The sequence below is a fragment of the Spermophilus citellus genome, assembly GCF_964194105.1.
Source record: "Spermophilus citellus genome assembly, chromosome: X".
Lineage (NCBI taxonomy): Eukaryota > Metazoa > Chordata > Mammalia > Rodentia > Sciuridae > Spermophilus > Spermophilus citellus.
In genome coordinates, this window is record NC_138190.1 from 16,855,588 (window position 1) to 16,883,309 (window position 27,722).

The 27,722-nt window shown below is 35.8% G+C and overlaps 1 protein-coding gene across 2 annotated transcripts in view; it reads left to right on the plus strand.

Moving 5' to 3' along the window:
• The window catches only part of PHEX (phosphate regulating endopeptidase X-linked), a 201,883-nt gene extending 182,574 nt beyond the window's left edge, over window positions 1-19,309 (plus strand). For both annotated transcript variants that reach the window (XM_081277212.1, XM_081277213.1), the window contains 4 exons: window positions 4,165-4,230; window positions 5,292-5,396; window positions 9,628-9,704; window positions 12,148-19,309. In XM_081277212.1, coding sequence (XP_081133338.1) covers window positions 4,165-4,230; window positions 5,292-5,396; window positions 9,628-9,704; window positions 12,148-12,250 — 351 coding nt within the window. In that variant the 3' untranslated portion in view covers window positions 12,251-19,309. The remainder of the gene's footprint in view (window positions 1-4,164; window positions 4,231-5,291; window positions 5,397-9,627; window positions 9,705-12,147) is intronic.
• Window positions 19,310-27,722: the final 8,413 nt, after the last annotated feature.

The following is a 27,722-nucleotide window of genomic DNA, read 5'->3' on the forward strand; positions in this document are numbered from 1 at the left end:
GGACTGCAAATTGGTGCAGCCAATTTGGAAAGCAGTATGGAGATTTCTTGGAAAGCTGGGAATGGAACCACCATTTGACCCAGCTATTCCCCTTCTTGGTCTATTCCCTAAAGACCTAACAAGAGCATGCTACAGGGACACTGCTATATCGATGTTCATAGCAGCGCAATTCACGATAGCAAGATTGTGGAACCAACCTAGAAGCCCTTCAATAGATGAATGGATTAAAAAAATGTGGCATTTATACACAATGGAGTATTACTCTGCAATAAGAAATGACAAAATCATAGAATTTGGAGGGAAATGGATGGCATTAGAGCAGATTATGCTAAGCGAAGCTAGCCAATCCTTAAAAAACAAATGCCAAATGTCTTCTTTGATATAAGGGGAGTAACCAAGGACAGGGTAGAGAGGAAGAGCTTGAGAAGAAGATTAACATTAAACAGGGATGATAGGCAGGAGGGAAAGGGAGAGAGAAGGGAAATTGCATGGAATTGGAAGGTGAGCCTCAGGGTTATACACAATTACATATAAGAGGAAAGGAGGGGTAGGAGAAAAATTATACAAGTGGAAGAAACGATTTATAGTAGAGGGGGTGGAGAGAGAGAAGGGGTAGGGAGGGGAGGGGAGGGGAGGGGGGATAGTGGAGAATGGGATAGACAGCAGAATACATCAGTCACTAGAAAGGCAATTTGTAAATCAATGGAAATGTAACTGATGTGACACAGCAATCTGTATACGGGGTAAAAATGGGAGTTCATAACCCACTTGAATCAATCTGTGAAATATGGTATATTAAGAACTATGTAATGTTTTGAACAACCAACAATAAAATTAAAAAAAAGAAAAAAAATAAGAGATAGTTAATATTTCTGATTCTTTGTCTCATACTAAGAGGTAGCCTACTCCAGAGAAAATAAAGACTTGTAGGTCTGAAAAGACAACAGTAGTTTTCTTGCAGTAAAAAGATTCATATTTCTTTGTGATTATTATCTGTAGGCATGAGGGAGTTTTCAGTTAACTGAAATAAATGTGACCCTCATAATGTTCTTCAGAGGTGTACATATTACTAGGTATACATGCTCTACATAAGAGAAATCTGATGATCAAAGAGATGCGTGCCCACAGTAGAGTCTGGATTAGAGTTTATATCTTTATAACTCCAGAGTTGGCATTCTTATCCCCATATTATACTCTGGTTCTCTTAGGTTAAGTTCATTTTATACCTGGGTGATATATAGGTAGGCTGTTCTTCAGCATCCATTTTGAACAAAGTGTCAAATATTGAAACAGTTCTGACAAATGTGTATCTTCATTACAAGAACAATAGAAAAGGCATGACTGTCTCAGCGTAAGTCCATCCAACCATCAGAAAACAGCTTCTGTCTTATTCACACAGCAGAGTGGGTGGCTTCTTTTGTGGCCAAAAGGCGCCATGGTTTATTTTTTCTGGTTTCATTTGTAAGATTTAGTCTCTCTCTCTCTCTCTCTCTCTCTCTCTCTCTCTCTCTCTCAGTGAATTGGGAGGAGCATAGATGGGGTACCAAAGATACAGACTATCAGCAACTATTAAGTCCTGAGAGGTCACACTTAGAGCCATGTCCCTCACTGAGATTGTCCATAGTGCCAGGAACCAGAGGTTGAGGATACTTCAAAAGCTTCTATTTTAGTTATAAAGCTTAGACTAAAAACAAAGGAGAGATTTAAGCTTGAGTGGATATAAACACAAATAACAAGAGCCAAGAGGAGTTGAGAAGTTATGCATTATGGAACAAAGGCTCTGGAGACAGAAGACTGCTTAGGTTTCAATCTCTGAGAAATGTTAGCAGTTTACTTAGCCACTGTGTCTTAGAGAAGGTTATTAGAAGCAAAGACCAAGGAGGAGTTTCTTAGATCAGTAATTTATCAAAGTAGTTTCATGAGAAGCTTGTAAGGGAGTGAGGAAAACATATTGGTTTCAGGAGGAGTTTAGCTTTACCCTGATCCCACAAAGGGTTCTAGAGCATGAAGCATACCATGGAAATTGTTCAGCCCAGGGGCAAGGGATGGGGCTCTTCCACCTGCATATTAGTCAGTTACTGGAAGGTGGAGTATAACTTCCCAACAACCTCCAGGTATGGTAGCTTTCATAAACTAAGGTTTACTTCCTGAGCTGTTATCAGTTACAGGAATGGGTTCATAGTCCTGGTAGAAAAAGGGATCCAATGGGATACTAACAACAACTGCTACATATTCTGAGTTTCAGATCTTCATTTATTAAATAAGAATGATAACAATAGTACTTACCTCATAGGATTGTAGTAAAAGAATGTAGGTAAAGCGGGAATGCTGACTTTTGGGGACTAAAATTAGCAGGGTTATTCTGGGTGATTATAGCAAAAAATGTTTTCAAAGATTTTTTTTAAATTTATTTGTTCATTTTAGTTATACATGATAGAGTATATTTTGACATATCATACATACATGAAGTATAACTTCCCATTCTTGTGGTTGTACATGGTGTGGAGTTACACTGATCACTTATTCATATATGACCTTAGGAAAGTTATATTGGATTAATTCTACTATTTTTCCTACTCCCATCCCCCTTCCCTTCCCTTCATTCCCCTTTGTCTAAACCAAAGTACTTCTATAAAGATTTGTTTTTATTTGTTAGTATTACTTAATACCTGGGAAATTGGGCTAGATTAAAAGTAAAGAGTTGGTAGGATCCATGGCTTGTGTTAGTTTCCTGTTGCTGCTGTAATAAATCATTGCAAACTTAGTAACTTAAAACAACACTAATTTATTGTCATGTAGTTCTGTATGCCGAAAGTCTGACCCAAGTCTCAGTAGTGTAAAATCAAGGTGTCAGAAGGTCTGTGTTATTTTCTAGAGGAACTAAGAGAGAATCTGTTTCCTTGTCTGTTCTAACTTTTAGAGGCTGCCCATATTCCATGGCTCATGGTTCCTTCCTTCAAAGTTGGCAATGGCCAGTGTAGTCTTCTCACATTGGATCACTCTGACACTTACTCTCTTGACCTGTTTAGGACCCTTGTAATTACATTGAGTCCACCTGAGTAATCCAGCAATGTTCCCATCTCATGATCCTTGACTTAATCATATCTTACAAGTCCCCTTTGTCATTGTGAGATAATATATTTACAAGTTTTAGGGATTAGGATGTAGACATCTTTGGAAGGCTAGTATCCTGCCTATTACACTGGATCTGGCAAATATTTTTGTAAAAGTCCAAATAGTAAGTAATTTAGACAATGTAGGTTATGTGGTCTCTGTTGTAAATACTAAACTCTGCTTTTGTAAAATGAGTAACCACAGACAGTGTGTTTATGAATGGGCATAGTTGTGTTCCAATAAAATTTAATTTATGACCACTGAATTTGAATTTCACATAATTTTTGCATACCATAAAATATTCTTCTCCTTTTTATTGTTCTTCCCCAATCATTGAAAAATGTAAAACCCAGTCATACCTGGTAGCCTGTACTAAAACAAGTGGCAGGGTGGCTTTGGGTTGTGAGCTGTATTGATTTAGAATATTTAAAATATTTAGGTTCTGGCTCATTTGAGATTTTAAGAAATGGTTTTCAAATAATCAGAAGAATGATCTTCTCTGTGCTTGACTGGGTGTCATACACATTGCAAACCTTGACCTTGTGGTCTTCACTACTGTTTGATTTTTGTTCCCCAGGAGAGCTAACCTTCTTTTAATTTTTCATGGAAATTACTAGAGGCAGAATGATAATGGTTGTTCTTGAAATCTTGTTCCTGTATGGATGGCAAATTTTTGGAAACATAGGTACAATGAGAAGAATACTCAAATTATATGAGTTAATCAGAGAAAGTAATCTGTGTATTGACATTTCTATTTTTTTCCCATTAAACCAGAGTCACTCAGAATATTGTTACTATTTTATTGGAGCTAGAAAAAATTGGTGAGATTAAAGAGGGTGAGAAAGTAATGTACAGCATAATAAAATAGAAATTATTATATTCAAACTAACCTTGCTGGGGTTAGTTTGCCATCTCGAAATATATTATGACTACCTCTGATTTACTGAATGTAATTTTCTCTTTAAAATATGACACTTTTGCTTGCTATAATATTTATGCCTCTTGCTGAATGTTAGTTGACTGTGAAACGCTTTTTTTTCTTCTTGTTAGGTGAAAGGGAAGAGGACCCTGGGAGAAAATATTGCCGATAATGGAGGTCTGCGGGAAGCTTTTAGGGTATGAACTGCAATGTTTGCTGTGGTTTTAAAAATTAAGCTATAAAACACTGTATGGGTGCACCTCAATTTATACTGCAGACATGTTCTTAGGAGTTGGGTATTCTGGAGTTTCTATAAATAGAATTGTATTTCCCCATCAACTCTATTATACTCTATTACATAAATAGATCTGCATTTCTCTCTTTTTTTTGTTTTTGAGGCATAAAGTTACCCTAAAGAATAATATTTGTTATTAAGAATCATGAATTTAAAAGAAAGTTTTCAGAAAATACACTCACAATCATATCAAAGTATGCTACAGAAACCTCCTTGGGGCTAGGTACATATGAGTTTTCCCTGAGTACAGCTGTATCTCTCTACTTAAAATTTTATCTTAAAATACCAAAAGTCTAAATTATGGGCAGAGGCTAGTGATTCTCATGTATTGGTCCAGATAAGAGTCCATAATACTGTTTTTGTCATCCATTGGTCTTTGGTTAAATAAGAAACAAGTATAATATGGGAAATTTTTCATAAAGCTAAATACATTCACTATAAAGACCAGTTTTTTTGATGTGCTATATATCCTTTTCTTAAGGCTATTGATAAAAATATAATAAAAATACCAGATTATTATTACAAGGCTATATCCTTCCTATATGCTTATTAAAATAAATTTTGTTTTATAAAATGATGGTGATCAATGATGATAGTTTTCCTGCTAATTGGAAAAAATAAAGAATTGATGATATGTGTACCCACAGATATATTTCCCTGAGGGCCTTGTCATGGTGTTATATTTGTTTGACCCATGTTGAATTCTTTTTAGAAAGAATTATTTAATGTCTCAGTACTGTGGCTCAGCTCCTTTGGTAGTTATTGAGTGTAAGGTCTTTTACTGGTGTACCTACTTCACTCTTAAGTGGAAAGACATTAACTTCTAGGTGTTTGTTTTCTTAAAGGAGAACTTGATACATTGCACTTCGCAAATGGCAGGAGTATATATTTAATATCTCTGTATTAGAGGAATAAAGGGAAAATCATCATTTCACAGCTCATCTATCCTGTTTCTCTCACTAGGCTTACAGGAAATGGGTAAATGAGAGAAGGCAAGGAGTTGAGGAGCCTCTCCTACCAGGCATTACATTCAACAACAACCAGCTCTTCTTCCTGAGTTATGCCCATGTGAGTACACTGAGGAAGGGGCATCAAGGATGTAATGCAGAACTTGAGCTTGTGGCTTTCATCATAGTTTAATGGCATGACTTTAATTTTGTCCAAAATATTCTCTCACTGATTACTTTCAGGATAAAGTCCATCATCTTAATGTTCTGTAAAACATATAATAATCAACCTATTGAATCAAAGTTCACTGGTATTTTTTAACCATTGAACTATTTTTTAACTAATTAACCATATTGTTTCTCAATATATCTGGACTTCTTCATGCATTTGGTACTTCTTGTAACCATTTCCAGTAATGTGTTCCTTGAATTTTGTGGCCCTTCCCTTCCCTACATTTCTCTTTCTCCTTTGCCTCACTTGCTGAATTTATCCTATCCCTCTCAATCTATGGGGGACACTCAGGTCTGGGTTCCCAACTGTCAAATAAATACACAAGAACTGTTTGGAGCTGAAAAATAACAACAAAGGCAAGGAGACTCATTACTCTTTCATGAGTTTAATATGTTATTGGGGCAGAAATTGGAAGGAAACATTAAATAAGGTATAATTCTCAGTTAAGTCTCTGGCTAATGAAGCAAGTACCAATTCTTTGCCATTGGTTATTGCACTGGTTTGTGTCACAAATGTATAGACAACATTTTCAAAAAAGTCAGGATGTGTCTATAAAGGTGCTGATGTATGGCCTCACAGTAGGCAAACATTTAAGTACACGCTCAAAGCTCGACAAAAGTTTTCATCAGTACAACCATTTGTTCCTAAGTCTTTGCATTCATTCCTCAGTAAGCTCATCCATCTCTTATTAAGGAATTCCTACCTGTTCCTAATTCCTAATACTCTGATTAAGAAATTCCTACCTGTCTGGGATCTTTTATCTCTTGAAACTGGAATGAAAACACCAAACCAATTATCATTGATCAATCCAATGTCAACAAAATCACTTTCCTTTTTAGTTTTCAGATTTCTATTAACATACCCCCAGTTTTTTTATCTCCCTGGTTAGAAAGTCTGTTCTTGGGTCTTATTTGATTTAACTGTCCATATTTTACCAAATCTAGATGTTTCATCTTTAAAAAAATTTTTTAGTTGTAGATGGACACAATACCTTTATTGTATTTATTTATTTTTATGTGGTGCTGAGGATCAAACTCAGTGCATCACACATACAAGGCAGGTGCTCTACTGCTGAGCTCCAGCTCCAGCCCAGATGTTTCATCTTTTTAATTACTGTTTAGTTTCAACTTCTCGTTCTCTCTGGTTTTAGGCAGTTCAGGCTCATAAACAAAAATGTATTTCTCATAGTTCTGGAAGCTGAAAGTCTGAAATCAGGATGCCAGTGGCATAAGGTTCTGCTGAATTTGGGGGAAACAAACATTCAGCCCACAGCATCCCCATTACCCTATCTCATCTATAGGCAAAGCTTTGATGTCTTCTGCTCTGGATTATCCCAACAGCCTTATGGCATGCATTCCTTACTTCAGCATCTTTTACTACTCTTTTACATTTCACTGAAATACCATTTTATTTCAGTACTGATCTACTCAAAGAACAACAGTGGTTCTCAAATGTCTATAACATTGAGTCTAAATACCTTCATCTGGCTTTCAAAGTTCTCAGTCTGATCCTTCTCCACCTGATCTGCTTTAATTTTCTACAGCTTCATTGGATCAGAAAAACTCAACCTTATCCAGGCAGTATCCCCACTTCCACCCCCATGATGTCATGCTCATTACTGTCATGCTTCTGAGTCTCCTTTTATAATGTGGCCCCCTCCCTACTTTTCCTCCCCAAATTATTATTCAGTCTCAGCTTTCTTCTTCAGGAACCATGTTGAGTTTCACCTCATCCATAACTCTTCCCAAAGGATTCCAGTCCAGTCCTCATTATTTTCTTTTATCTCTAACTCCTATTTTACTTCCTTTTACTAACATTTAGTTGAGTACTTAATTGCTCTCAAAATGTTCAAGATTTTCAGGTTGATCTCCACACCTAATCTTCTGGATCCTTATACTTGTTATTTTCCTCCATAGCACCCAGCAAAGATGCTGAATAGATTGAAGATGCTTGATATTTTTAGATCAATTGCTTCAAAAGGAAAAGGCTAACACAATTCAACTAGGTAGACTTCCTTTTGGGTGATTATAGGGTCAGATGTTAAAATAAGCACACAAATAACAGTAAGAATTTTCTCCAGTTAAGGTTGGCAGTTTCCTGTTTTTGTAAATAATGTTTTATTGGAAAATAGCTATACTCTAGCTGATTTCGTGTTACAGTGGCAGAGTTGATTAGTTAAACAGGAACCTTCTGGTCTTCAGAGACTAAAATATTTACTATCTGTCTCTTTACAGAGAGTCTGCTAATCCAAGATCTAGAGGACAAAGTACAAGGGTTCATTAGTTTTTACTATTTACATCCTAGTCCAAATTACTTCTTCACAGGTGAAATAAAACTAATTAATAGTGATGATATAGTTATAATTTTAAAATGTTTCCAAATGTAATATGAAACCCATTTCTGATTTATTTTAAAGAGATTTAGGGAAAAAGTGGAAAGCTATTTTTATCACTAATGAGAAATTTATCTTAGAGCTTTTCCTACTGACAGAATGAGGATATTTTCAATCTTTTGCACATTGGAGTTAAGTCTGCTTATAGGAAGCAAAGTTATTTTCCCTCCTGGGAAGGTACTAGGAAAATAGTAACAACCATAATGTGTTTTCAGAAATCTCTTAAGTGACATAGGTGACATAGACAATTACATATAATAATTCAAGGGTATAAGACGAAGTAACCTAAAAAGAAATGAGGTAAAAATCAAATGTCAAAACAAGTTCACATTAGATAGCTTCTGAGGAAATTAAAGAATCATTTTACAAAAAACATTTTCAAAATCAATTCAGAAACACAATGACTGATGATTTATATTCATCAAAATTAATACCATCATATCACCTTTCCTGTTTCCTATATTCTTGCAGTTGCTGTGATCTATCAATTTCTTTCCTTGGATATTCTTTTCATCCTTCTACTTCTTTCCATTCCTATTCGTACTTATTTAGTGGATATTCATTGCCCATAAATAATCTTCTAACTAGTCTCTTAATTTCCTCCTTCTACTCTACATGCCTACCAGACAAATCTTTGAAAAATATGGATTTTATTTTCCTGCTCAAGAACAATGTTAAAATATAGTTTAAAAACTTTGGTCTATTGCTTAGGACTTCAAAAATCTGTCGCCATTCTGTCTCACTTGGTCTTCCATTGCTGCCAATTATATACAACCTATTGCAATCAAGTTCAGTGTCTTGCCTTCCCCCTCTCCCAATCATTTTCTCATTTGCCTTTCCATTAGAATGTTCCCCACCACAATTTCCATGTGTCCTAGTCCTGTTCATACTTGAAGATTATATCATATTTCAAGATATACTTTGAGTCAGAATTAAGTTGGTTATACTGCAGAAAAGAACAGCACAATGAAAGTGTATTTCTTGTTCATGCTCCAAGTCCATCATATATTAGCAGTAGGGCCCTGCCTGTAATTTTTACATAAGGGCCTAGGGTTTGGAATCTTTATCTTGACATGCAATTTCATCACCACAGGTATAGGGAAGAAATGTAAGGAAATGTTCATTGCCCCTTAATGTATTCCTAAGGCTCTTAAAACTTCTGTCAGGTTTTTTTAAGCCTCTGCCCAGAAGTTACATCTATCATTCTGCTCATGTTTCATTGGTCAGAACAAGTTAGATTTCTGTGCCTAACTTCAAAGGAAATGGAGAAATGTACTCCTGTTCCAGGCTGAGACTAGGTTGAGGCAAGGAAAATACTTGGGGCAAAATAGTAACTTCTCATGACCATACTCAGTTCTGAATGGCTGATTCACTTTATTGATTCAAATGAGCATGATTACAATTGATATGGGATATTTAAAACATTAAATTAATTGAAGGAAATGCATTGATTAATTTTGGGGCACATATATGATTTTTTTGATTTAAAGCACATGTCTGGAAACTTCCTAATTTACCAAATTGTATAATTACTCATATTGAAAAAAACTCCTACTCTGGGGATTAGAATAATAGATGTTACTACTGATGAAGGTTTTATCTGGTCTGCTAAAATTGTTTGTCATCTATTCATTCTAAAATTATATTTTGGTATAATTTGGAGCAGTTAAACTAGAAAATGTATAATTGGAATGGAAGCTTATTTATTGGGATGCCTTTCTCTTCTAGGTGAGGTGCAATTCTTATAGACCAGAAGCTGCCCGAGAACAAATTCAAATTGGTGCTCACAGCCCCCCTCAATTTAGGTAAATGATTAAATGGGTGATACAAGTTTTTAACTGTATATCTCCTGCCCCACACCACACCCATCAATCCATCCCAGTGTACTACTCATGAGTGATGCAAACAAAAGCCTGTATTGTGAAGGTGTAATCTCCATTTTGCAGATAACCAAATCTGGCCAAACAGAAACTAAACATCTTTTTCTGCAATAGTAGTAAGCTGGTATATTCAGTGCTTTTTCAACTAAATTTCTGTTGATGAGCAGTTGTACACATCTCTAGTTTCAAGAGATCCATGGGATTACAAAAGTAATTTGGAATCCAAATCATAGCTTTAGTATTAAATTCTATTTATGATCTTCCAGTTTTTGAAAGGCAGCAATACATGGGTGCTATGATCACCATGGGCAATCAGTAAACTGAAATATTCAAAACACCCAACTACCTAATTTTTTTGGGGGGAGATCTGAGCCAAAACCCAAATTTTATTGTCTCCAAAGAAGATGTAATATGAGGCACTTTGCCTTAAAACATCTAGAACTCTGGTTTGTTTCATGTTAAAGCATATTCTGTTTAATACCTCTTACTTTTTCCACACAGCCATCCAACAGACATAAATGCATGCCCACTTTCTGAATAGATCTGAACCCAAAGGAAGATTTATGGTGATACTGAGCAATTATAATTCATATCTAGAGTCAGGACACTATATTTTGGCATTCAGCTTGCATCATATTTTGAAACAATTGCTTACATATGAAGGGAACAGGATTATGAATTATAATCTTATTGTCAGAATGTATAAAGTATTAAATAAAAACAAAATTATGTTTGATATTACTTACCCTGTCCTAGGTTACATAGCCCGAGAGAAATTTTCTAAGTAGAGGACACATAATTATGATAAGAAATCATAATAATTTATATTCATTCTTTGCTTTGAACATACTAACCTGGATATCTTTACATTTAATATTTAAATGAATCCATTTGCATATTGCAAGAAAGTCATCTGAAATTTCTTCTATATTTTAAAAATCTTATTCCTAAAATCTTGCCTTAGAAATGCTTTGAACATTGACCATAAATTACCCAGTAACATAAAAATCTAATCACTGTGTTGGAAATTCTCCCCCACTGGGCTAAACTGTCATGAAGCCTGACAGTTTCTAATGGACTAAAAATGTGCTCCCACTGACAAATGGTGCAGATGAAGCCATACAGTAGATTAATTACTCAACAGTTAAGTTTTTAGAAACTTATTTTTACTAACTAGTTGCCTGTAATGTTGGATTTTAGCTGATAATTTACAGAGTATGCTTACTAATTATCAGCTATATTCTATCTTTAACACTTGCCTAGGGTGAAGCACACTATGAAATATGCATCCCTACCCATACATCCCAGTTAAAACACAAGAGGTTATGAGAATTTGTTGGATACAGGCCATTACATTCATTCAAATGCCTCTAGGTAACAAAGTCATTAGGGAAGAAATAGTCAGTGGCTGAGAATGCTGAGTTTCTAGTCAACCCTTTGAATGTGAGGTTGAGTGAGAAATAGATGAGGGGGGAAGTTTTTTTTTTTTTTTTTAACCTGATGTCTGCAGTAACTATAGATTTTGAGTGCAGTGAAAATCATACAATGGAAATACCACTTCCAAAAAACACTTACAATCAAAGTGCTGAGTAGGAATCCACAGTCTTTACTGCAGTTGGGAACTTGCAAGAACACCGGATTTTGGAACTAAAATCTAGTGAAGAAGTATTTATCTGTAGCAATTAGATGCTTTCCATTAGTTGGATGTTGCATTAACTAGATTCTAGGTAAATATGATCCCCCAAACTAACAGAAATTATTTTTGTAGACTGAAAAAATTATTTTAAAATAGTTGGAAATGAATGATTTTACAGACGTTGAGTGAAAGAAGTCAAAGACACAACACTGAATGCTGTGGATTCCATTCATGTAAAATTCAAAACCAGGCAAAGCTATGGTGATAGAGGTCAGGATAGTAGTTATCTTTGGTAGGGGACAAAAAGGGGCTTTCAGGTTACTGGAAATATCCTGTCTTGATCTGAGTGGTAGTAATATTGGGTACCCATGAACAAATTAGTGGTTTCTACATTTAAGAATCATGTACTTTATATCAATTATACATTCCATAAAAGTTAAATTTTAAAAAATCTTGGAAAAACTAAGTATTGGAGATGGTATAGTTTTAAAGGATTTTGAAGAATGTTGGAAGAGTAGTAGAAACATTTGCCTGGCATTCAGGAGATGTTGGTTCTAGTCTTAGTGCTGTTAATTTCTTTGGAATTTTACTTAATGATTTTGGGCTTTAGCTATCTCTCCTGTAAACAGATTAAATAAATGTCAAGATCCTTTCTAGCAATATACCATTACAATTTCATCCAGAACCTGTTGATGAATTAAATGACATGTGCTTTGCCATATCTTTTTTCAGGGTCAATGGTGCCATTAGCAACTTTGAAGAATTCCAGAAAGCTTTTAATTGCCCACATAATTCCTCGATGAATAGAGGTGTGGATTCCTGTCGACTCTGGTAGCTGGAGTGCTGTATTCTGCCATCCTGAGACAACTGCCCACTTATTTAGGCCTATATTCCCCTGAGGACTTTTATTTTTGATGCGTTTTCATTATTTGGGTAGACGACCTGCTTGGATCTAAACAGTATCTGTTGAGAGTCATAGATTTTAAAAAAGTAAAAGCAAGAAATGGACCATGGATTTTTCTTTAGAAAATCAAACTAACAAAAGTAAATCCCTGGGCTATGTGTCTTAAAGTGCTATCTGCTGAATTGTTGCTATTTTCCATTTTAGTTAGTCATAGCTCGATGGTACATACCATTTCAATCTATACCTTTTCAGGAGTCCTAAGTAGAATGTGTCCATCAAAAAGCTCAGTCTAGTAAACCTGTAACCCTCAGGGATGAAGACATGTGTATGCATATATAGAAGGCCTTGCTGGTCTTTGGACTGCATTGCTAGACTTCATGGACAGTCATTACTATAGCATTTCTTAATGCTAAGGTAGTTAAATAAGAACTATGTTGGATCTCCATTTTACATTTTTCAATGAAGTTCTTACTTTCAACTTTGGAGTCTATGTGAATGAAAATGTGCCTCATAACTTGCATCTGATACAGCTGGTTGCCTTATTCAGGTCAGCATGAACAAAGATGACAATAAGTCTACTAGGTAAAGGTTGAGTTTATCAAATAGGATGAAAAGGCAATATTAAGTCCCAGAAGAAGTAAAAACTCCTAGTCATGCAACAACAGGAAAACTAGGAGTTGAAATCTCCAAACTTTTGTCTAGTCTGCATGATCCTGGTTCTTCAATGAGCAGGTATTGATTGGAGGATTTTCCAATTCCCCATTAGAAACAAATGGCTTTCATTTCCCTTTAGTGCAAAGGGATAAACACTACATTGAGAGGGAGCAAAATGCTCTTCCATTTCATCTCAGTTAATGTTCCCTCTTTTTAAAAAGAAAACCTTTTAAAAATTTTCTTGATTGAAGCCATTTTAGAATATACTGATTAAATTTAAAATTTCTGAATAGAACTAAGGAATATAACTTTTACTTTTCAAGTCTTTGAAGAAAGGGCAGTACTGTTTTTGATCCTTAGAGCATTATCCTTTTAAGTGAACCCCTCTATCTTTTAGTTGTGTGTGTATGTAGGATAAAACTGAAATAGCATTAAAGTGGTTACCTGGCGTTTCCTGTTTCTTAACATAGGCACCCCCCACACCCCATCACATTATTCATTGTACATGAGGTACTGGGTTAAGTGGGCCAAAGGGAAAATCTCAAAAGCAAAATGACAAATTCAGACTAACCACAGGAGGTCATTTTGCATCTCCGTGACTTGTCATCCTTTTAAAAGACATGTAAGTGTGTGCCACGTCCTTTTGTAACCATGGGAACTTCTGAAGAGAGAAAAATGGAGGGGAACCATCATAAGGAAAACAATTACACTGCATTAGTCAGAGGAGAGTGATTTTCCCCTTGACTTCCTCCTCTCCGAATGGATAAACTTCTGAAGGGCAGCTACCTTTTCCTCCTCTTAACCACAGCTTAATGTGACCTTAGTTTGTATGTCTAAAAACAAGTAGTACTAGGTCAGGGGTGCTGGAAATGTATGTGCCTTTTCTCTAGAGTAAGCAATTCAATTTGATTTAGACATGTACAATATTTTTTGTTTTATTCCTTACTTGAGTGCTTAAAATTAGCTAAGGTTTGTCATGCTTATATGAAAAGTATTTTCCTCCTAGATTTCTTTTTAAAATTCTGAATAAACATATTCCTGCAGGTCAGAGAAAGTGTTTGATAAAAGCATGGAATTATGACTTTGGAAGTGGAAATGAAGTCACTTGTTAGTCCAGGAAAACTGGTTGGTGATCAGTTGTGGCTCTCACAGCTTCTTGATGACAGAGTTAACTTTTACTGATTAACTTTTCTTGATCTAACTCAATTCTACTGAAAATTGTGTATAGTATGGCCATTATTAAAACAAACCAAAGTAGCAATATAAAATCATCACTATTAACTAAGACAATTTTGTAGGATCAGATTTCTAAATGCTTGTGTTTAACTCTTCAAATTATAGTCTTCTTGTCCTTCTCTTTGATATAGGCTGCTAAAAGAAACAGTCATTGATCAAGTTTAGAGGGAAGAAGATAAGATACAACTAGAAAGGAAAAGGAAAAAGTAGACAGAAACTGGCCTAAGAATGTGGCTCTGAAGAGAAGACAGGATTTTGGCGATCCTTGTTGAGCATATCTATTGGAGGAGAGCCATAAAGTTTTACAAAAATCATTATGGTAAATTAAAAGTAAATTACATATTGGATCCCAGACTGGCTTTGCTGAGCTTTTCACCAAGTGCTCAGCATTGGCGTCCTATTTCCATATTTTTTTTCCTTTTACCACATGAACTGGGATATGACTAATGCAAATTCAGGATTAATAAATTATCCTCAAGTTTATTTAGTGCCTTGCCTCAATGGAGCTTAAAGCACAGCACATAAATTTTATCACTAAGAAGCAACTAGGAACTATGGCTTGCCAGACAGGTTATGCTCATGCCAGAGAAATTGACAGGCTTGAAATTACTTGTCAGGTATCTCAGAGTAAGAAAAGACAGAGTCTTTAGGCTTAGGATTACTGCCCTATGGATTAATCATCATCCCTTAGTACTCCTATTTCCAAATATATTTATTCAATCAACATTTCTATAATCAAAGCACTTGATAGGCTTCTTCCTCAATATTTTTTAACATAATGCTTCTGTTGCATCTTAAATCATGGAAGAATATCTGATTGTTTCATACAATATTCTCATCACCAGTGGAAGTGTCCCACTGGTTCAAAGTAAGATGTTATTGGATTATGCATTTTTTATCTAAATAGTCTTTGTGAGACGAGTTTGATTATGTTTTCTTCCCCTACTTTTGAAACAATAAAAACAGTCTTTTAAAGGACAATAAAAAGTAGCTTGAAGTCTTTCCATTTCTCTCCTTTAAAAAAATACAAAGATATAGTACATATATTAATATTCTGTTTTAGACTGTATAAAAAGTATACAATGCACTGTAATATACTATCTCTTTTGGTTTAGGAAAGTAGAATTTTAATGTAGTAACTTTCTCTGTAGATAATTAAAGATTTGTAAGGCAGTCATTATATTTTCTTCTAAAATGTAAGTCAGCAGATGTGGTTAACTGCATTTGCCATAATGTTCCCTCCAAGAAAAAGACATGACTTTGAGGAAATCATTGACCATTATAGGGTTGGTCTCACAAAAGTGACATTATTGTTACTATCAAACCAAAGAACCCCAATATGCTGTTACCATTCTTTAACAATCCAGTCAATTTATAGTCATTCATTCAGCACTCCATAACTGAGCACCCATTATATTTTCATCCCTAAACCAGCTATAGTTAGGTGGATAATATACTGTCTCTGGATTCAACAAACAATCTGGTCAACATAGGAGATGCATATGCAAGTGGTTACAATTAGACCACTTGGGGTGTGGTTTGGGACACAGAGAAGGAATTATTCAACTCCCCTGGAGGACACTGTTGGTGCTCCTTCTGTCTGGATCCCAGCAAACCCCTTTGATGGGGCATTCTAACTCACCTTCTGTGTGCTTTTGTTTCTAATTTGCTATGGCTCTCTAGGATAGTTGCCATCATGCTACTGGAGCCTCTGTGCCCAGTGCACTTTCAGAGAACTAGAAGTGGGTGGTGACCCATAGACCCAAGTAATGGAGGATTCTGAAAGCCTGATTCCAGATAACTCCATAGGCGTACCATAGAATTCATACTAACTTCTTTATGGAGCCTATTTGGGTTAGGTTGCCAGTGTAAGTAGAGTCCTCTGTTCATTATTTTAAATACCTTTCTGGCACTGATATGCTCTAAGATATGGAAAAGAACTGGTTTCTAGGCTTCTAGGTCAACCCATTGTGTAGTAGGTCATGGCATCATGTACAGGAAATATACATCAGATGATAGAGTTAGTGGATAATAAGTGGCTGAGTATGACCTGATAGTGCCCCTTTTGTAGAGTTTACTTTCTGAGTTTCTAGCTTCTGAGCTGATCCATGAAATGAGAATTTTTGTGTGTAGGGTAGTGGCAGAACTAAACATGCATATAAATGACCAAGTTTATGAGTGATCTTTGGGATATGGACAGGAAAGGAGGGCTTTGGGGAATGGAGACAAGAAGTCCAGAATCTCCCTTGCTGTGGCCTATATAACTTCGATTTTAAGACATCCAATAGGTATTGAGTTTGCTTTCAAGTATATATCTAAGTGGACCTGATCAGAATTTGAAGGAGGCTAATGTTTCTAATTAGACTTAAATTATTTACATTAATATTTCTAATTAGACTCAAGTTCACTTGCTTTTTTAGTAACTTATATCATACTAGCTGTAGAAACAGATAATCTTGATGGCTTAACACAGTTTAAGTTAACTTTTTGTTTCTGTTATATACATAATAGGCATCGATGATCTGTGAATTTCTTTCCTCCAGCTGGTAATTTGGGAACTCAGGCTTCTTCTGCCATTTTGAACACATAATTGAATATGTGTTCATCAGCAAGAAACTTGCAGAGGGGGAAACAACATGGAAGTGCTGAGTGGAAGATTTGGGATAATATTGGAAATAGTCTACATTACTTCTGCTCTGATTACATTGGCTAATACTGTCCTGTGGCCAAACCTAACTGCAGGGGAGGCTGGGTTATGTAGTCCAGCCAGATAACCCAAAAGAAGAGGAAATGGGTTGGACTCTCAGGTAGCACTGCTAACTGTACCTTATAAAGTGAATTCCAGGGCAGTAACTTTGAGCTCTTTTGAATTTAGTAAATTGCTTTTGAGCAGAGTACACTGAAAATTGAAAATGCCATTGGTAGCCTGTAGTTTATTCTGTAGGAGTCTTTTTAATTAACGGCTTAATTGGATAATTTAATCCCCTTTAGAATTGGAGATATGAAAATGAAAATGAGATACTCCCCGTGATCTGACAATACCGTGCTTTAATAAACACACCAAAGTGAACCCGGAAATGAGCAGCACAAAAGCTTTACAATAATTTGTGATCAGTGAAAGAAAACCTGATCTATAATTTTAATTATTCCTAAATGGTTTAGATACATGTTTCATTTGAATGTGTATTTTGTTTTGTTAATTGGCTCAATTAAGAAGGTAACTGAATAAGAATCTGTGGCTAAGCCATGGATTTACAATATTTTCTAAGCTTTTAAATATATCCCATTGAGAAATTAAATAAAATATCCTATGAAACATAATATTGGAATGAATTACAATATTTCCAGTATTTTTAGAGAATTTGTATAAAAATTGTTTTCATTTGCCCATTGATTGAGATAAATGCCACTAACTAAATGAACTAAATGATTAGGTTAATTTTTCTAAATTAAAGCTACCTAAAATATTGAGTATTATGTCTATTGCCAGTTTGACTGAAATACCTGCAGTATCCTAGACAAAAAGAAAAGTGTAGTTTACCATTTAGAAGTATATTTTGTTAATTTCAAAATTGATTTGAAGTTAGTGATATCAGTACTGGATAATAGATAAACTTCCTTCCCCACTGACATTTGATGCATGGCAAAAATAACCCAGATTACATTCATTCCAAAATTAACCAGATTTTTAGTTGGCATTTATAATTTTTCATCTAATAATAATCATGATTAAAATAGCTCCTATTTGTTGACCCCCACCATGTTCTAGGCACTCTGCTATGACCTTGCCTGCATTATAGACAGTCTTCACAACAGTCATGCAAATAGTTGTTCCCCCTGCACAGGTGAGGAATACTTCTGGAACTCACCAAGACCACATTAGTAATTGGAGGAACCAGAAACAAAGCAAATTTTGTCTGATTTTAGAACCTTTTCTCTAATACTGTACTGGGCAATGGAAATATTCACAAACACAATTTTGACTGTGACTTAGTGAAAATTTCAGGTTGTGCTTCTGTAGTAATCTACTGGAAAATAACGACCATATCAAAAGGAGTCAGCTTACAGGAATTCATACTTGATGGTAGTTTCATTTTGAGTCATTTAGAAAGGACACCAGAACCTGGCTTTCACTGATAATGCTTGATATTATTTATTGAACATGTGACCATGTGCCAGATATGTACAAAATGCCCTAGTTATATTATCTAATCTAATTAGTACAACAATTCAGATACCTAATACTATACCCATTTTACAGGTAAGGGAACCAAGGCTTGGGTAGACTAATGACTTGCCCATGAGCATTTAAGTAGCAAGCAGTAATGAAATGATGGGTTTGAATTCACTTTTCTCAAGTACTCCCTTAGGCAAACATAACTATGGTGACCCTAAGGCCTGGATTTCCTGGCTGGGGCATTCTCAGTTCAGTTGGCAGACTTCTCTGAAGTATACCTGTGTTTGGTTCTGGGTTTGCCCTGTCCTCTCTGTTCAGTCTCCTGAAACCAGAATATCTCTAGGTCACTTTTCCAGAAAAGAAAACCTTTGAAACACTGTCTGTGGGTAGTTGAGGGACTTTCAAGCAATCACCTTGTTTTAAACTCTAATAAGCATTCTTATAGTCTCTGTTACCTAGAACTCCCAAGACTTGAGGAATTCTGATATTTTACAGGATATTTTAGCTTGCTTCTAGTAGGGGGTCCATTATTTTCATCATTTTAGAAAACATTTTAGAATAATTTTTGAAGAGGGGAAGATCCACATCTGAGCCTGCTACATTTAAGGGGAAATCTACATTTTGTTTTCTTATTGGGAAAATCTAAATAAAAATTTTTGTTGAAATAATTACTTCTGTACATAAGATTTTGTGCTGAATAATTGCCTTTACCCAGCAATGTCTGTAACTAAGTCTAAAGATTCCTTTAAACTGCCAAATATTAGAAGATTGAATTTTCTGCAGAGGCCAATCATATTTTTTCTTAGTTATTCTAATAAAACAAGTGCACATGAACATTTGGTATTTTCCATTACTCCTAAAAACACATAACTTAGCTCTTGAAAATTTCACTCAAGATGAAAGGAATGTATTTCTGTCCACCTTCCAAAGTTGCTGTAAGAATATATCTAGAAGAGTGCTAGAGTGGATTCATCCCAATACTCCAGAGAAAAGTTTTACTGATCAACAAAGGCCAAACAGTCCTTGGAGATTCACATTGCAACTCTGATTTGCACACCTGACCCCAGCCCTGGCTCTGGTGCCAATTGAATTTGAGTTAATGCACATACCTTATTGAGAAGAAATCAATCAAAAGCTTTTTGAAGTACAAATGGTTCTTTAGAAACTGAAAGCTCAGTGCCTCAATTTTATTGTAAGCATTAAATAAAAACCATTGTAAAGCATTCAGCATATTAAAATTAGTCTACAAACTGTAGTAATAATAAGGCACTCCCTCACCCAGGAAAATTGGTATTATGTGCAAAGTGATTATTTACTGTAGAATAAAGAAAAATCAACTGTCATTTAACATGTGCCTATAACATATGAGGCAGCATGTTAGTTGCTAATATTGCATGTTGATTAATCTAGGACTTTGGTGACTTTAAACCCAAACTTCATGAACAATATTATAATAGTATGATAACATAATTATAATAACAATATTGCCATTATTCTGCCAAAAATCTTCAGTGTCTTTACATTTACAATAAAACCCAAACAACTTCTTCTGACCCAAAAGCTCTATATGGCCTGGCTCTCAGTGACTGCTGTCACTTTCCATTTTTTCTTTCTTAGCTACATCAGTCATATTTCTGTTTCTTTAACTTTATTAAGCACTCTCCCATCTTTTCAGTCTCAGGGCCTTTACTTCTTAGCCTGAAATGTTTTTCATGTGTCTTTCACATAACTCTATTAAAATCAGGCCCCTTAACTAAAGTCCACCCCTCAATTGTCCCTTACCTTCTCAGATCTAACCAGAGTTGTTTGTTTTTCCTTCCTTTCCCTTCCCTCCCTTTCTCCCTTCTTATTATTTGTCTTCCTCCAACATCTTCTAAGTGCTATGATGTTAGAACTTTATCTTATTCAATACTATATTTCCAGCACTTGGAACAGTGCCTGACACATAAGAGATCCTTGTTAAGTGCATTTATTTTTTCATTACAAAAATAAATATTGATCACCTACTACATGCTTTACACTGTTTCGTGACTGCTGAGGATATTGTAATATGCAAAACAGATAAGTTCTCCTGCCCTCTCAGAGCTTGGACTTAAAGAGACAGACAAGAACAAATAAGTGAAATATGTGATATACTAGGGGAAGAAATGAATGAATGAATGAATGAATGAACAATTACAACATTGAAGAAAAGAACCTTCTACAATATCCTGCCACCTTAAAATTTCCAATAATTTCTTATTTGTTTTCTTCCATGCTGCTTTCTGGATCCATGCATAATTATTTGGCATAATTTTATTAAGGGTGTAATATGATTTTGCATGATTTTTTTTTCATGTAGCAGCAATGGCCTGAATGCATAGGTGCTTAATAATTGTCCATTTATAGTGGCAGCATAATATTCTTTACAGTTTCTATGACATAATTTATTCAATAATTTCTTTATTGTTAGAAATTCTCATTTTCTCACTATTGTAAATAATACAGAGATAAGTAACTTAATGTGTAGAGTTTTTTCTTTCCTCTTGATCATTTCCTTAGAATGGAATACTTAGAAGTGAATTTGCTCCATCAAAGAAGGCACATGTGGCTTGCAAAATGAACTGAAAAATATCATTCTGATAATATTGTACGGAGATGGGGATGTAGCTCAGTGTAGAACACTTGCCTAATACGCTGAAGGCCCTAAGTTCAGTCCTCAATACCACACACACACACACACACACACACAGAGATTGAATGTATTAGTGGGCCTGTTTAACAAAACAAAAATCAGAAATGTGTCTTGCCTATAAGAAAGTGATAGTACATTGCAGGAAGCAGACATATAAATCAACAACTATTACATAAAGTGCAATAAAGAACAGTATAAAATGCTGTCAGATTTATAAAACCTGATCAACAATTTTGTTAATTTCGTTTTTACTAATATTTATATCTATTAAATATATAGGAGTGTGATTGATTTATTTTGTAATTAGATTTTTTTTACCCCATTTGGTAAATTTGAGTTAATGCATATTAGCATTCACCCATTAACCTATTGAGATCTTAATTTTTTTCTCATCAGTTATGAGATTGTTATTAGTTGTAGTCACTCATTTTTATTGAAAAATTCTACTTTCTGATACTCATCTTTGTTCATTTACAAGTAGTGTTCTTTTGTAACTTAGTGGAGACAGGGGCAGAATGGCTGTCTCATGCAATTTGTCTTGCTGGAATAAACAATGTACAACAGGGTATAAAAGATACCACAAATTTAGGGAAAATATGCTAAATGTATTTCAGTTAACTGAACAAATATTTATTGAGTCATTTGCTAAATATTATTCTAGGGTTGGGAGTACAGTGATGAATAAAAGTTCTATTTCCTAATTATTTAATGACAAAATACTTAGCAATTTATAAGAAAAAGTAGATATGCAAATAAAAACTTCAACAGTATAATATATAATTGAATAGAGGTAAAACCAGAGTTGTTTGGGAATAGGAGTGCATAAAAATATTTATAGAGCTAAGCAATTAAAGAATTACCATGCTTTCAGCTGTGAAATAAAAATAATAATAATAAATGAATAAAGAATCCAATAGAAAATTGGGCAGATAACTTGAACTTGTTCTCAAAAGAAGATATCAAACCACCAATCAATGGGTGAAAGTTGCTTGATTTACTGATAATTAAGGAAATGCAAATTAAAACCACCATGTGATTTATTTATATATTCCCATCCATCCCCAGAATGGGTATAATAAAAACGGACATAGGCACAGTTCCCATATACTGCTGGTGGGAGTATAAATTGGAGTGACTACTTTGGGTAACTATTTGGCAGGATCTTCTAAAGCTGAATATACTTGTGTCTTATGACTCAGCAATTTCATTCCCAGGTATTAAATTATCATTTTAGTTGGTAAAAAAATGGTTGAATATTGGCAGTTTCATATTCAACCTAATGTATACCTAACAGAAATGCAAGCCTATGTTCATTGAAAGACATGTGGAAGAACATTCATAGAAGCATTATTGGTCCCAAATTGGAAGGCTCCTAATGCCCATCAACAGTACAGTAAGCAAATAAATGAATATTAACATACAAAACCAAGAATGAACAAACTAAAACTACATGTAACAATCTGAATGTTTCCCACAAACATAATGTTGTACAAAAGAAGTAAAACACAAAACAGAACATAATTTGTTTCCATTCACATAAAATATAAAAATATGCAAAACCAACCTAATGCTATTAGAAGTCATTGGAGTTATTAATTCTGGGGGCTAGTGACAAGGGGGCCTTTGAGATACTGATAATATTAAGTTTCTTGATCTGGATGCTATTTCCATGAATGATTTATGCACACTTATATATGTATGTTTCATCAAGGTTTTTAAAATTAACAGCAAAATATAAGAAAGTCCAAGTAAGTTTTGTTTTTTCCTCCACAAAGATTGCATGTATTAGTGGGCCTGTTTAATAAAACAAAAATAACTACTTTGATTTTTTGGAAGGAATTCTGAATATAAAATTCTTTCAAAAATATTTTCTCCCCTCATTCTTTCAACTCTTGCTTTGTCCATGCTTGTAGGCAATTCCACACTTATTACTGGGATGTGAGTAAGAGATTATACTGGATCTGGGGTCTTGGCTGGGAAGCTTTCCTGATAAAAAGATGAAGCTGGACTGAGTGGTTGTTTTTCTTTCCCAGTGCTGGCAATGGGACTCAGTTTGTTGTACATGCTAGGCAGGTGCTCTATCACTGAACTATACCCTCAGCACTGGACCTAAGTTTTGTAACATGTTTTGGAGACATCCAGGAAAGAAAGTAGAGGATGATAGTTGCAGGTAGAAAGGCCAGGCTGTGGAAAGCACAAAGATGTGGTGAGAATTGAAATAACCCATTGAGAGGAGCTGAACACAGCTTGCTGAAGCTAGAACTTGGAGAGTAGCCGAGGAGGGATTAGTGAGAAGCAAGAGAGTTTGACAGGCAAGATAGAGAGGGGTCTTGAAGAGTCATGATGCTGAATTTGGTTTCAATCCTACCAGCATTTGGAAGCCACTGAACATTTGAATTGGTGACGTGATTAGGTTTTATTTAATGAAGTGTTAGCAGATGCTGGTGTGGAGAATACTTGGAGAGAGATAAGATTGAAGCCTAGGGGACCAGTTGGGAGGCCATTGAAGTAATCCATGGGACATACGATAAGCTGGTAGCATGGGAGGGATGGGAGGGGACAGATGGGGAGCTATCAAGAGAGAATTGTTAACTGATGGGTTTGGATTTGATATGTAGGAATTGTGCTCCCCCCACCCCAGTTTAAAAAAGGAGTAGAGCCTTCATCTTGATGAATGATAAAACACATCTAGGCTTCTTCCTTTCCCTCCCCCATTAAAACAACTTTTTACAACTGTGTACATCAAAGGATGGTGCTGGGTTTGGGGCTGGAACTCAATGGGAGAGCACTTGCCTAATATTCGTGAGGCTTGAGGTTTGATCCCCAGTAAAACACACACACACACACACACACACACACGTACATACACATATACACATACGCGTACATACATGTACAGTGCTGTGACAGAAAAAGAGAAAGATTAGCAATTGCTTTTCGTTGCATTCTTGGAATGAAAACCCAATGACACATTTCATAGTTTTTCAGTGGAGGACAGTGTAGATTATCTTGTGCACTAACATGCAAACTTTTTGGTTTTTCCAAATCAGTTGAGAAGATAAAGGTATTTTTTTCTGATTAGTCTTACCTAGACTAATATCATTCTGGAAACAGAAAAAAAGTGGTACCTATGTATACTGTCATATACAATTTACACATGTGTTTATATAATTATATAGATACAAAAATGTACAAATATCTGAAAAAATACATATATTTGTACACATATAGACACACACACTAGAAGCTTATACCACTATATAATACCATTGATATTTTAGATTACAGAGAGAATCAGGGTATATAACAAATAACAAAAATTATTTTATTTAATTTACCCTCTCTTTTGAAGGGTTATATTTTTTTTGAAGGGTTATATCTGTGAGGAAGAGGATTCAGAGGATATTTTCCTGACTTAAATCACCTCATTGCTTTTCTATCCTTTCAATTTTGGTTTTTATAAATGGGAACACTGTATTAATCCATTCTAATTAAAAACCAGCCATGCAACCCTTCAGTTAAAGAAACAATTTTGAGTCTGCCTAGGATATCATTTTGTCAGAAATTGCCTCTATGGCTTTTGGAGTTATCACTACTAGAGTGCTCTGGTGACCACTGGGGCTGATTTTCTTTTAAAAATATCAGGAATTGGCCAAGAGCCCTTGCTCTGGAAAAGAGTTGAGCTCTTTCATGGGTGCCTAAGAGAGTGTGGAAAATTCTATTCCTACAGTAAAAGGGGAGGGTGGAGGTTATAGAAGGGGCAACAAACAATGTTCACCTCCTGCTTGTCCACAGAACACCTCCTTGCCTTCCAGCTGCTGGAGGAGTTATGCTATTCTTAGCCATCTCCTGCGAAGGCAATTATACAAAACCCCTCTGAAACCCATTTCCGCATTTGTTCAAGAAATTCTTTTATCTTACGTAAATCCCCCATGCTGCAACTAAGCCCTTGGTGTGCCCTTGGCCGGATGGGAGGACAGCCAGCTTCCTCTCTCCAGCAGAGCCCTTTCTATACCTGAAGACAATTATCTCATCAACCTTGCCCACTCCTTCCTGTTCTCCAGGCTGAAAATTTTCCTCTTTAGCTTTTTCCTTCTCCTTTCCATCTTGTCATTTCTATGATCCCTTTGCTTTTAACTATTGCTAAATGCTTTTGAGAATTGTACCTAGTTCTAGGTAAAAAGCCCATCTGATCTTGATTTCCAACAGAGAGGGACAAGATAGAGTTAAACAGGTCTGGAAAAGCATAGGGAGATTGGAGGCAGGTGCCACTTGTCCAGAGCTATGGAGTAAAGCTGAATACAATTGAGTCATAGGCCAGAAAGCCAAGATGTGAGTATAAAAGCAAGGCCTCCAATCTAAGGCAGCATCCTTGAAAACTAAAGCCAAGCCAGAACACCTTGCCAGTCAAATAGTCCAGGGAGAAGCCAACAGAATTGTTCAGTGAGGGGAACAGTCTGTATGTGGACTGGTGTTACAGTTTAGATAGAAGGTGTCCCCCAAAAGCTCATGTGTGAGATAATGCAAGAAGGTTTTTAGGTGAAATGATTAGATTATGAGAGCCTTAACCTAACCACCACATTAATCCACTGATAGAGATTAACTGGGTGGTAATTGTAGGCAGGAAGTTGTGGCTAAAGGAAGAGGGTCACTGGGGTCTGCCTTTCGGGTATATATTTTGTCCCTGGTGAGTGAGAGTTCTCTCTGCTTCTTGATTGTCATGTCCTGAGCTGCTTTCTTCCATCAGGCCCTTCTGCTTTGATGTACTGCCTCATGTTGAGCATAGAGCAATAGAATTGGCCATCTATGGACTGAGACCTCTGAAACTGAGTGCCCAATAAATTTTTTCTCCTCTAAAATTGTTCTTGTTAGGTCTTTTGCTCACAGCAGCAAAAAAAAAAAAAAAAACAAACAAACAACAAAAAAAAAAACAAAAACAAACTAACACTGCTGGGTAGTGACCAAGCAGCTGCAGCCCTTAAAATAAATCCACATCTTACTGTCGTGTGGAGGGAAGGGGCAGACATCTCATAAATGGCTGAAAAACTGACCAGTGGTAAGTTCAGGATACCATTCTGATTACCTTGTCAGAACAGTCAGAATTCCTCCATGTCAATAAAAAAAGTCCTCACATTTTCTAGCACCAAACGTGTGAAAATGTAGAGTAAAGCAGATGTGCCCCAGGCCAAATGGTTCCTCTGTAATTGGACAATGTGATAGTCTCTTGGGCTTGAAATATTGGACTCTTCTCTCTTTCCCACCTCTCTATTGCCTTAGTCACCAAAGTGTGACCCTTTAACATCTCTGTAATGCTCATTACTTTGGGCTTCTATTTCCTCTATTCAGACCTGAGCCATCTTAGTCCTAAACTGTAAATTGCTTCCTAATAGTACTTTTCAATTTCTGTCCCAATTTGCCAATCTACCCCACACTTTGCTGTCTTTTATTTCTTTACTTGATGGTTTTGAATTGCCTATAGGGAAAAGTTTATACTCCTCATTAGTTCATCCAGCCCTCCAACGTTTGGCCCTAAACTACATTTCCCAACTGCATATCACACTACTTCCTTTGAGCCCTCCACTGAGTCAAGTGTATTGCCTTTTCCACATTTCTGTGTTGTTCCCTGGACTTGGAAGGTCAGTTGCTCTCTTTCCTATTTAAATTCTGTCTCCAAAGCTGCAGAGGTTGAGGTTGAGGTTGCATCTCAGTGATAGAATTCTTGTCTAGCATGTGCTAGGCCCTAGCCAGAGCTCTTCCAGCCTTTTCTATCTGGTTCTCTCCTCGAACCCATGTGGCACCAGGCTATTAGTTGGCTTTATCTCTCTGTTGACTCTGACTAGAGTTTCCAATACTTTGATGGAAAATATGAACTTTTAGAGTTAAGGGTACCACACCAAACAGCCTAGCATTGGCCTGAAGGCACTGAGATTGCTGTAGCTTCAGTGTAGTTGCAGTGTACTGGTTCTCAGTGTCTTCTAAGAGGAGGATCCCTTTGTTCCCTTTTCAATTATCAGAAAATTTTATGTTTCCCACAAGTATGCTACGATTCATAGATTGCGATTTAAAAAAAAAAAACACTGTATGAATCAGAAGCTTTTATGAATTTGCTAATGTTTTACAGCAAAGTTTTATTTATCACATCATCCACATGCATTTGGAAATTAGCAGTACTGTTTTTATATGATGTTTTGATTTATTTGATTTATAAATAATTCTTAGCTAGTATGTGTTTTTTCTTTTTTTTTTCCTTTTTTTAGTCTCAGGATTTTATTATAGCAACAGAAAAAAAATATATATATATACATACATTTGAAATAAAGGACCTCAAATACCATCTTGAAAAATTCCTCCCTTCACAAATAAATATATCTAGGTTCAGACAACCTAGATGGGCTGTCCAAAGTAATGTGTCCAGTCAGGGCCAGAGCCGGGCCTCAAGCCACTGTCTTCTGAATCCAGATGTAGAGTTTTGTATTATCCAGGCTGATATTCACACCACGTGCCACCCTGCCAACCTCCCTGGGATGTTGCCCTCTCCCCCACACATCTCACTTTGGGTGAGGATTACTTCCCATCAAGGAACCCTGGATGCTGTGGTCTAGCCTAATGTCACATAGTAGGTAGAGAAGCATACATAGAGGCAGGACAGTGACCACAGATGA